General features: G+C 39.4%; 1 protein-coding gene across 1 annotated transcript in view; it reads left to right on the top strand.

Annotated features, from left to right (window-relative positions):
* FBN2 (fibrillin 2) overlaps positions 1 to 12,679 on the top strand; it is a 256,715-nt gene that overhangs the window by 191,693 nt on the left and 52,343 nt on the right. Inside the window, exons 41-43 of the mRNA XM_075067188.1 lie at positions 812 to 964; positions 7,034 to 7,102; positions 8,638 to 8,763. Of these exons, the coding sequence (XP_074923289.1) occupies positions 812 to 964; positions 7,034 to 7,102; positions 8,638 to 8,763 (348 nt within the window). The remainder of the gene's footprint in view (positions 1 to 811; positions 965 to 7,033; positions 7,103 to 8,637; positions 8,764 to 12,679) is intronic.

The raw sequence follows: 12,679 nt of genomic DNA, 5'->3' as shown, positions 1-12,679 counted from the left end.
CCCCAAGTCCAACACCCAGAGACTGTATACCAGCTGGAAAGAAGGCGGGCGGGGCTTGGTGAGCGTCAAAGCCACTGTCCTGGACGAAACCCGGAACATCCAGGAGTACATCAGTAAGATGGCCCCCAAAGATGTAAAAATAAAATTTTACTGTAGAGGCTGTGTCCTGGTCTGCAGAGAAAGTGACAAATAATTTTCTTGTCTTGGACCCCACCCGTCAACCCAGGTTTGATTTACCATGAAGGCAGTGGAACCTTCTGAACCGGCTTCGTTCCAAACATGGAATTTGTGATTGCAGCAGAATTTCTGTGGCGTTTTAGAGACAGTCCACTATGTCAATGTGGGCAGCCACAAACCATGACACCAAATAGTTGAGGGCTGCACAATGACTCAACTTCCTGGTGGTCTTCGTGCTTTGAACCTCATTGATAAGAACGCTGTGGCTTGACCGGATTGCATATTTCAAATAAATATAAACAAACTAAAACTCAAAATCCCAGACCAAGTCAGTTCATAAACCCATCCAAGACAAGGTTTCTCTTTCTCCTCCCAGGCCTCCCTGCCTGAGGCAACTCCCTTGGTTTCGGGTCTTCCCTGAAGGAGCCTTTCCTCACTCCTGGAGAGACTGCCACAGATTCCTGAACTTCTCCCTTAATTGCAGTCACCTGCTGCCCTTTATAGGGAATTGCCTGATTCAGTCTAGGTGTGCCTCATTCTGTAATCAGGGCTGGCTTGCCCTGGTCCTCCAGCTCTTAAGGGGATAGCCACCCTGTTGCAGTTACCTTGTAACTCTGAGTGTTTTCCCATGTAGATATGAGAAAGAGCTTTTGCTATAGAAGCTACAATGGAACCTTCTGTGAGAATGAACTGCCCTTCAATGTGACCAAGAGGATGTGCTGCTGCACGTACAATGTTGGCAAAGCCTGGAACAAGCCTTGTGAGCCGTGTCCAACCCCAGGAACAGGTAAGACTTCCCATAACAATCCTGTTACATTAACTTCCACATCATCTTAGCTCCCTCTCTGTATCAGTTAGTCTGAGTTTCAGTCAGGATTATGCCATTGTCCAAAAGGAATGCAGAGTGATGCTATTTATGTTAGCTGCCTCCAACAGTGCTTAATCTTCATGGGCTAGACTGAGTTCAGGCATCTGCCATCATGATCCCCGTGGTTGAAAGTCTGACATGGTACAGTAATGGTGTTGGCACAAAGAAGCTGCAACCTTCCCTCTGACCTAAAGGCAGCCGGTGTTGCCCAAATATTGAGCAGTGGTGGATGTGGCCAAGACAGCTGGATGATATGACAACTCCATTCACCTGTCTGAAGCCTCTTCCAGGGAGGTGCTTAGAGAGCACATGACAGGAATTAACGATGTTCCTGTTGGCTGCAAGTGGGAGTGAGGGCAGGCAGCAACACTAGTATCTGACCTTCCTTGGGTGAGTTGTCCCCAAGGGAGCAGGAAGGTGTTGATTGCATCCCCCATCATTGGCAAAGTGAATCTGGCCGGAGGTCTAAGACCACACAGGTTTTTGTTTTATGTAGAATGGAGCACAGAGCTTTGGATTTGTTAATTTTTGGATGAATTGTATTCTTAATAATTGCTAAAGCACTTAGAGCCTTGTGTAGGTGCTTTTATGGACATAAGTCTAACTATAATTGAAATTAAAATATGTGTGTATAACAAATTATAATATAAAGAGCCACAAGATACATGCCAAAAGGCATTTCATGGGCAGTGCCTTTTTTCCATGCATTTACACTGCAATGTAGATAGCTGCAGAATTCTCACTTGTAAAGCTGCAGCATAAATTACCACCCAGAAGACTTGGAAGAGAGAGATGGTCAGGCAGTGACTGAGGTGGCTCAAGATGCAGACAACACAGTGATTTTTGGAAGAGGTGATGCAAAAGCAGAGTGGAGTGCTCCAGTGGAGTAGCAGAGCTCAGCAAGACTGGCACTTTCTCCAGCTGCGGAACTGCTAAAGTCCACAAGTGAGGGACACTCTCTTGTAGACTGTCAAAATAGTGGCAGGGCAAGTTTGCTGTGGGGCTGAGGCATGCTGTCTCCTCTCGTCTAACTTAGAGACTCTGCAGCTGGGAGTGTGCCAGCCCTATGGTATTCCTGTCTCGACCAGAGCACAGACGCAACTCTAGCAGAGCTTAGGAATGCCATAATGCAAGCTCCTCCACCTACTTGGTTTTCATTTTAACAGTTCATTGAGTGCAACCCACTTCTAAGGCATTCACCCATCTTCCTAGATCTGACAGTCTGTAAACTCTGTCAGCTGCTGTTGCATGTTTCCCTTGGAAGGAGAGGAGCTTAGAGCCATTTTGTGGTCACAAGCTGAACAATGAGATGTCTGCGAATGGGAGAGAGGGTAGTAGGATGGAGGGCTCTCCGCTATGCAGAGCCTTACCACATAAATCTGGGAGCTGCATAACCTGTGTCTAAAGTGCATGAACAAGGGGGCCTTGGTCATCTATCTGCTCTGTGTATTATCTGATATTATTTTCTCAGCACCTGCAAAATTAGTAATCAAATAAAAAGACCATAGTGCATTTGTCAACATGATAAACCCCCAGCAGAATACCTTTTTTCATCCCAATGTCTGGGATTTCAGGAAAACTGCAATTGAAAGTTTTTTTGCATCTCACTTTTTTTCTGAAGCTCAAAATGAAGAAGGAATGACTTCCTGGATTACAACAGGTAGTGATCAACGGCTCCAGGTCTAGTTGGCAGCCGGTTTCAAGCGGAGTGCCCCAAGGGTTGGTCCTGGGGCTGGTTTTGTTCAATATCTTCATTAATGATCTGGAGGATGGCGTGGACTGCACTCTCAGCAAGTTTGCAGATGACACTAAACTGGGAGGAGTGGTAGATACGCTGGAGGGTAGGGATAGGATACAGAGGGACCTAGACAATAGAGGTCTGGCCGAAAGAACCCTGATGAGGTTCAACAAGGCAAGGGCAGAATCCGGCACTTAGGAGCAGAAAATCTCATCACGCTGTACAGACTAGGGACCGAATGGAGGAAGTAGTTCGCAGAAAAGAACCTAGGGGTTACAGGACGAGAACTGGCATATTGTGCAAAATCTGCCTTTTGTGCCGAAGAAAGCGAAACGGCATTTTGGGCTGAAAGAATAGGATGCTCAGCAGATCAAGGACGTGATCATCCCCTCTATCGACATGGGTGAGGCCTCAATCTGGAGACTGGGGCCAGTTTGGCCACACGACAAGAGGGTGGAACAAGGAAAAGAGCAAGCAGAGGGAACAAACATATAATTGGGGGCTGGAGTCAGCATGGATTATGAGAAGAGACTGAAGAAACGTGGAAGTTTAGTCCGCAAGATAGAGAAGAAGAGGGGGGGGAATGGGATAGCTCTTCAATAATCCTGAAAGGGGGTCCAAAGACGATGATCTGGAACTGTCCTCAGTGACTGGTGACGAAACAAGGATAAATGGTCTCAAGTTGCAGTTGAGGGAGGTTAGGTTGGATATTAGAAAAAAACAGTTCACTAAGGAAGGGTGGTGAAGTCACTGGATAGGGGTTACCGAGGGAGGTGGTGGAATCTCCTTCCTTAGAGGTTTTTAAGGTCAGGCTTGACAAAGCCCTGGCTGGGATGATTTAGTTGAGAATTGGTCCTGCTTTGAGCAGGGGGTTGGACTAGATGACCTCCTGAGGTCCCTTCCAACCCTGATATTCTATGAACGCCAGCAGGAAAATTATCAAACCTATAGTATATCATGGAATTCATAAATAAATGCAGACATTCAGCAATCAAGCAGAGGTCTCATAATGTACTGGGATAAAAATAATCACTTGTATAGCAAAAGATGCCTTTATTATGTCACTGGTTTTGCCCTTAAATCAGTGATACTCAACCTGCAGTTGTAGTGCTAGATGCAGCTTTAGTGGAGTCCATATAACGGAAGCGGTCCTTTTGCTCTGCCTTGTCTACCACGTGGCAGAGGACAGAATGATATCCAAATAGCTCAGACACCCTGTCCTTCAAGCAGCCAGGAAGGAGCGAAAAGGGACTGACAGGAGAAACACTTTCTTTTCTTCCTTTCAGTAGCAAGAGTGTGAAGAGTGAAGAGATGTACTCTTCTTCTAGCAACCAAATGTGTGAAATGAAAGCAAGCGTGAGAGATGAAATACTATGTTGCAGTTACAGAAAGCCACAACATATTTATGGTGGAATATCCTAACATAATACAGTGATGCTTTCATCATGATCTTGAGCTGCAATAACAACATGAAAAAAATATAGTATCACAGTGTCAAGAGCTCATACAGAGAGTATTTATGGCTGTATGACATCATTGAATAAGAAAGTGTCTCTGTAGCTGTTCTTAAATGCTCTTTAAAACCTCTTTGCCTCAGAAATTCTGCAAATAGTTAAAATATCTCTGTTTCAGGACTTTGCCTGATTAGCTTTTCTCCTTTAGATGTTTTTGCTGCAGTTGCAGACATTTCTGAACCTCTGATTCCACTAAGGAAGGGATTTGTGTGCAGCATATCAAACACAAATTCCAATTGTAAATGGTTGAATAGCTACAGTTATTATGAGATAATGAGTATGTTCTGAAATCTGGGTGCAGGCTGCATATCACAGAAGCAGAAGTTATGGTGCATTGACCATAACCAGCTTGCTGGCTTCAGCCCCGTAGCTCATTAAAAGTGGTGTTATGCTTTTGATCCCAACTATATCATTCATATCGATGAGCTTAGCCTCTACATCATCTCTTTCTGAATAACTCTTTTTTTTTTATGTTTATGTTTGACAAATAGTCTCTCTGTCTTGTGTATTTGGGTAACAAAGATTATATAGTTTAATGTTGCACATGCATGTGAATCACATCCATTAACATTAGACAGCCCCCCAACCTTCAAAAATAAATACTCTTGTAAGTTTTTACCCTCTCTGCCACTTCTCATTTATGACCCAAATTGTATCTGACTGGTTGGTTCATCATTTGAGGTATAAGTAAATCATGAGGGATTAATTACTGTTAACTCTCAGATCTCACTGTCTTTCTGAAATGTAAGGTAGTAATAAGTACAGTATATGGCATTTGAAAATTACATACAAAAATCTAAATTTAAAAATGTTAAAGTTGCAAAAGTCAAGCAATCAAAAGTCAGGAAATGCCAAATTTAAGGCATTTTTTGCCTTTCCACATGCATTGTGAAACAGTCTTTAACTAGCCAATCGCATACTATTTTTTCCTGTATTATGCCTGCTCTTGCCCTGTGCACACGCAATGCGTCCAGAGGTCCCCTAACAATCTATTAATTATTTTCACTTTCAGATAGCTGGTCACCAGCAAAACATTTAGAAAAGCTAATGTCAGCTAAAAGCTTAGGGCCAAATTAAGACTCCAAGTGGAGCTAACATGACTGCCCCTGGAGGAGCCTTTATTTGTCCCAAAGTTTTCAGATGAAACTGGCTTTTCTAAATGTTTTGCTGATGACCAATTATCAGACAGTGAAAATAATTAATAGATTTTAAGGCCACAAGGGGACCACTGTTAGGCTTCCTGTATAGCACTGGTCATTGAATATCACCCAGTGACTTCTGCATGAAGCCCAAAAACTTGTGGTTGAACTGGAACATGGCTAAAACTTTGAGAAGCATTGACATGACTGAGAGTCAATACTAGTAAGGCTTCTCAGGGTGTAAATGAGACTTAGATGCCTACATCACTTAGGTGCTTTTGCAAATTTAACTGTTTGTCTTTTAGAAACATACTTCTTCTTGATTTAATGACTCCCAAGTGATGGAGAATCCACCACATCCCATGGAAGATTGTACTAATGGTTAATTAGCCTTAACTGCTGGAAATTGTGCCTTATTTTCTCATAATATTAGTAACATGGAAACTTAACATCAGAAACTATAAATCAGTTTTCACTTTGTTTTAATGCTGATGTAATGACTGAAAGAAAAGCTTAGTAACATTTCAACATGGTCTCAAATTCTGCCCTTAAATACATCATGAAATGAATAGGAACTGTATGTTCACGTCCCAGGGCAGTATTCGGTGGTAAGTATTCACACAAAAAAGTTATTTTGTCCCAGCTCCCCTATTTCACTGCAAGATGCATGAGGCTGCCAATAGTCAGTGTTTTACAGATTTGACATAGTGAGAGATGTTTCTTGTTGTGCGAAACTACACATGTTGATCAAAATGGGTCTATTTTTCCCTTTTAAAAGTTCACTATGTATTGTGAAGATTTTCTTATGAACATTGTGATGCTGGTAAAGTCTTATTGACTCAGAAGATTAATAAGAAATATTTTACTAACAGAGGAGGTTTCTGTCACACCCTGCACTAATTGATTCCACTAAAAGCTGGAAAAAAGCTTACATACAAGTAACTGAATTAATCTAAATATATCACCACTGCAAATCCACATTCTAAGAGTCACATGCCTGGCCTTGAAAACCAGGGGTCAACTGATTGTAGTAAAAGCCATTAGGGTTGTCTACATCCTGCATCCTCAAGATGCCCTGGAAGAGGGAGTAGTAGTCCCCTATCTCTCCCTGAGTGCCTCGCCATTTCAATTACAAACATCTCTGAAGAGGAGAAGAGAACAGGAGAGACCAGTGTGGATCTTTAGAGTTAATTTATTCAACAAAACCTAGTTACTGTTAAGTTACTTTCAGTTTCCCTAGTAAAATTGCCTCTGTAGATCCTCAACTGTAGGAGATTAGAAAGTAGCAACAAATCTCAAGAAGTAGGGTGAGGAGTGGTACTTAAACAGAAAATGAAGGCCTGCTCTCCCAAACTCAACATCTGATCTAGCTCCAAGTGGAGCAAATAATGATATATAGAAGTGTGAATGAATTTCTGAGTGGCAGCTGCACTTATTGGCAAATTTGCTTTTAAATTTTACTTAGACAAGCTGCAGAGTTTCCTATCACTACTAGAATTGACTGCAAGTGCTCTTGGAAAGCTGGGGAAACTTAAAAAATAATTATTGAGGGACTTATACATATTCTTTACAAATGCATAATTTGTTTCATGTTTAGCGGAATTTAAGACCATTTGTGGGAATATTCCTGGCTTCACCTTTGACATCCATACTGGCAAAGCTGTTGGTAAGTTTTATTAAATGTATTTTCAACAAGTAATTTTTTGCAGCATGGTGTGTCATAGCAATATAATAATACTGCCATGAACACTGTATACCAACTGTATGGACTAAAACTCTAATTCCATCATGGGGTTCTGGTGACATCATAAATTGCAAGAGTATGTGGTTTGTTCAGGTCACTAGAACTCATGTTTACTTGGATTTATAATGAATGTTATTTTAATATAACTGTATGAAAAAAATCTCCCTTCCCGCAACTGGCATTTTACGTGCTCCCCTCTCTCACTTTGGAGCTGTATAATCATCTGTGTTTCTCCGCTACATCCTGACAATTCCAGAAAGTTTAGAATAAGACTTTTATTATATATCTCAGTTTTTGTTAAGTATTTTTCTAGTGCCATGTCTTCTTATGACTGCTACCATTCCTTTCCCTCTCCATCCCAGTACATGGTTATGACTGATAAGACACTTTAAAAGAATAATTGTTATGCTATACAAAGCACACGGCCTCTTTTAAGGAGGGAAAGGCAAATATGCCCCATTTATTGAAAATACAACAGTTAGCATATGCTTTTTTTACACACACACACACACACACACTCTCTCTCTCTCTCTCTCTCTCTCTCTCTCTCTCTCCTGCTAGTTGATGTTTATATCTACAAGTCTGTTGTAGCTTGAGTCAACCTAATGTCCAGTTAGATTGAGCACGTAATCATTAGTCCTTAAGTTTAGCATCGGATACAGTGGATGTTTTCTGATTGTCTCCTGGTCTTTCCAGGTCTCTCACTTTTTCTTGACCTTCTGGATATTTGTGATGGCTTTTGCACTTATCTTTTCCTGATGCACGCATTCCTCATTCACACAAACAATCTCTTACAGAAACCTTCAAAGATATACAGACAGCAGTATTGTATATTCAGCAGAATATATTGTAAATCAAGCCTTGCTACAAGATCCTGTCTCTTACTTACTAAAACCTTGCAACAAAGAAATGTATATTTAACTAGAGTGCCTAATTTGTAATACATATAGGAAACCATAGTCGACATTACAACTTATCCTAAAACAAAAGGGTGACCATAATCAGTCATAAGGATTGTTCTGGTCTGTCATTCCTTCTGCTATTCAAAAAGGGTGGCTGGCAGGATGAAATCAAATCATACATTAATTCTCATAGTACATTATAAAATCCTGCTCCTACATAATTACCTATAAGAAACTTCCCTCTTAAGTTTCTTTGGGACTTTTCTGCATGCATAACACTTTATATACTGGAAACAGATATTTAATGTTGTGTTATCCCATTCCCATATCTCTTTTCTTCCTTCTTCCAGCTTCCTAACTGATTTAAACTAATAATCCAAATCTTGAGCTTCTTTATTGAATATCATATAATTTATTTGCCCCATCATTTACAACAGCAGCATGTTTGTTTTTTTCTTATATATGTTTAGCTAACAGCACAATGAAATAGACAGAATCCATGGGGTACATAAAGCCTTACAATACTCTGTGTGACTAATGTATATTCACTTTCAGATATTGATGAATGTAAGGAGATCCCAGGGATCTGTGCAAATGGTGTTTGCATTAACCAGATTGGCAGTTTCCGCTGTGAATGTCCCACAGGATTCAGCTACAGTGACCTACTCTTGGTCTGTGAAGGTGATCTGAATGAGAGGGTTTTTTTCTGTTTTGTCCCTACAAGCATGCTTATTGTAAGGGAGCATCAGGGCATAATTCCAGTGCAGTTAATATTTAGGAGAAACAGGTTGTGGGCATTCTTTCAATGGTTATCTCATAATGATCTTAGGAGGTACTTTTCTTTAAAGAAATAAATATATGTGCCAGCCAATATATGACACAGTTTTTGTTATATTGGTTTTTACACAACCTGCTAACTCTTAAACATGTTTCCTTAACAGTCCCTTCTCCTTTCTAGACCAGGCATTGTTTTGTTTTCTTATTTACCTTTGAGAGTGAATTTAGCACCCCTGAATATGAGGGAATAACAGCACTCTCTTGAATACCACACTTTTGTAAATGCATCTCATTCCTGATCTACTCTTCCAGTACTCTCTTAGGCAGAGACATATCAGTCATATCCAGTTGTGCAATGTTTCTATGACAGTAAAACATGGGAATTGGAATTAGATCACTGTCATAATTTTCCCTTTTGCCCTAACCTTGGATTTGAGTTCAAGTCTAGGGGTGAAATCCTGCCTCTGTGGGAATTTTGTCATAGGCTTGAGAGGAGTCAAGATTTCACCCCAGAAGATTAAAACATTAACACACTGCACCACTTTCCTAGAGTTTTAATTAAATTATTTTGTTTTAATTATATAAAGTTACATAGGTGTATTTATTTACCCAGACATTTATTTAATTATTTACACAGACTTTTACAGTTCCATTGTCAACACAGTAGAGAGGGGCTGTTGAATTAATTTAGATGGAATATATGGGCCCAAAGAGTTACAGATGTTAATATGATTGTGGAAACTGTTTAATGTTAAAAAGTTTTAAACAAGGTTTGGGGTTTGGTATACAGAGACCATAGACTGCTGAGGTCAGAACATGTCTCAAGATTAGGATGAAGAAGATCTGGGGTCTGAGGTGATGGGAGATGGGGGCAGCCATGATGGGGCATCCTTCCCCTTCTCTTGTCTTTTCATCAGTCAGTGTCATGGTAACCAACTTTTCTCCCCAGAGTCTTTTTTTTGTTTGTTTGGTTTTTTTTTAAGGACCCATCCCTTCATTATTTTGTTTACCTTTAGGCCTAATTTATGACACATCAGTTTTGCTTCATTGATTTCCAGTTCTGGGCTTTTTTTCTTTACCAGGTATGATTTTAACACATTCCTTGAGGTATGTTGGAAGGTCTTTTGCTTTTGCTTTTGTACCTTTTTCATGAATTTTTTTGTTTATAGATTGTTGTGACAGTTTATGAACTTTCATTTACTTTACGGCTGAACTCACAGTTAGGGCAAATTTGTAGACCAAATTATTGCAACTTAATCCCTTTTTTATGAACCAGTTCCACCTCAGGTCAGACTTTGGTTCATAAAATTTCAATTACTGTACAAACAAAAATCTTATTTTACTTTGAGCATGTATGGGGAGAAAAGGCACTTGGCTATATTTTAATTGCAAATATTGCCAATTTTTTATTTTAACTGGAATTTACAAATTTCATTTAATTAAATATTGCAAAATTTACAGTAAAACCTTTCAGATAGTAACAAAGCTAAAAACATGCAACTTTATTTATAGCTAAAACAAAACTTAGATCTGGTACTCTTATACCTTCTAAGATGTTTAAAAACAAACTGGCTTTTATTACTTTTTTGGCTGTACGCCCAGAATGAGTAAAGATGGAAAAAACTCTTTACTTTTTTCCCCGTTACACAGTTAAAGCTATTTAAAGCTGCACATTTACACAACTGTAAAAAATTTAATACACTTGCTTATTTGGAGAAAAACTTTACCCCAATGGCATGTTTACCTAAGTATGTTGCCCTTTATAAAAAGAAGCAACAAAATTATGTCTTTGAAACTGCTTTTGCATTCATGAGCCTTTTGCAATGTCCAAGGGTGGTAAAAATTTGCAGGCATTTTTAGACTGTGACAGACCCTGCCCTCCTGCTTCATCAACATTTGTGAGGACAACATGGCCATTGTGGCAATTTACCCCACTATGGAGATCCAACCTGTAAATACTAGCATCGTCCTATCTTACATGCACAAAACAACAACAATAATTATTGACATTAAAAACTAAACAGGAAAAATAATTGGAAAACCCAAAACCATCACAAGGTTTGGTTCTGCAAAACTCCTTGTTTTAGGGGGTCTTCTTGAAATTTAATTCACAGTCAGTGCAGTAGCAGTGCTGAATTAAGCTGGCGTTCTGCTAACAGGAGGGGGTTACCTAACGTGCTTTTAGTCAAAATTGCTACACTACAACTACACTTCCTTTTTGCCACTTTTAAAAAATGCCTTTACATTAAACCTATGGCATTTTTACCATTTACAAAAACTACAACCCCTAAAATAAAAGAAAAAGGGAAAACAAAACAAAGCACATGTAAAAAGATTAAAAATGAAGTGCTATAAAACAATTGATAACCCTTTAAAAAAAAGATTAAAATCATGCAAAGCAAACTGTTAAATTACATTCTGATACTTCTGGGGTTTTCCTCCAGTTTAAGGCTGATTTTTAACACATTTTTGAGAATTGAAGTTGTTATACTGTAAAAATATGGCTTTTATTCAAAAATTGGCAAACTTTTCCCTTTCCCTGCTGCCCCACATTTTGTACACCCTTTGCAACATGCCCACGCTTTCTCATAAGGATTTTTTAAATACACTGTTTCACTTCTGCATTGTATCAAGAACTTAATAGTTTTTTACACATTTTAAGTTTATAAACCCTTGTTTTTTAAACCAACTGTAAAACAATTGTCTGTTTGCCAAGTTGCCAGCTTTTTGAGTACATATTAACCCTTTAGACTCACCCAGGGACATAAAATGTTGTATTAATTTAGACAGAATCTATGGACCCAAAGAGTCAAAAGTGTTAACATGGCTTTGAAAGTGTTCAGCATTAAACAGTTTTTTAAAAGGTTAGAGTTTGGCATACTCTGTAGCCTGCTTAGTACCATGGCAAAAATACCATTTAAAAATCGTTGTAACCTTACCTTAAAGATACAGAGAAGACAGAAAAGCAATTAAAGAAATGTAATGTGTTAAATAAGACTTTTAGTTTACTAACACTCTTTGGGATATTTTCCCTTTATCTGGGGAGAGATTTTAGAAAGAAAAAAAAGCCCGTGTTTGACTGGTTTTTTTTTAATATGGCATTAAAATAGTAATAACTGTCCTTTTGTGGGGAAAAGAGAAATAGTTAGTTGAAATAGGCTGCACATATTGTTATTGCTATTGTTGTTAAAGTCAGATTCCATTTCCTAAGAAGATAAAACAAGACAGACACTCACATGAAAGGGGAGAGAAAAGAACAACAAAGAGAAAATGCAGCTACAAATGGGGCTGACTTTCTCAGTTTCATTACCACCTTACCTCTGGAAAAGCATGGGCACCACATATGGTCTTATCAGGCACTCCTTGACCTAGCAAACTTGTACCAGAATTGGGGCTGTTTGGGGCACTGCTTTTTGCTGCCTCTTTATGGGTACAGACTTATAGTTGTGTTACAGGATATACAGTCCTGACCAACTAAGCCAGACTCTTATTAGACAAAAGGAAAAAGGAGAGAGAGAGATGAAAGAGAAGACATAAGGTAGAGAAGGAAAAGGACATTGGGGTGGGGGAGGGAGGACAGACAGTTTCATGTGCCAGATGGTGTTTGAGATTTAGTTGGCAGTAGCAGTGTCATCTGGGTCTCTTGTTCTGGCCCGGGCTGGTTAGGACATCTCTCAGGATTAGATTGAATCAGATCCTAGGTGGAGATTGTGGAGATAGCAGCCATGATGATGAAGCTTGTTCCAGTTACCATTTTTTCTCCCAAAGTCATTTTTTAAGGACCCAAAAAGGGATTGGTGGGTGGACTAGTCCATCCCTT

This window comes from Chelonoidis abingdonii, chromosome 6, assembly GCF_003597395.2.
Source record: "Chelonoidis abingdonii isolate Lonesome George chromosome 6, CheloAbing_2.0, whole genome shotgun sequence".
NCBI lineage: Eukaryota > Metazoa > Chordata > Testudines > Testudinidae > Chelonoidis > Chelonoidis abingdonii.
Note: the sequence above shows the minus strand (reverse complement) of the source record. Positions and strands in the feature narration are given on the sequence as shown.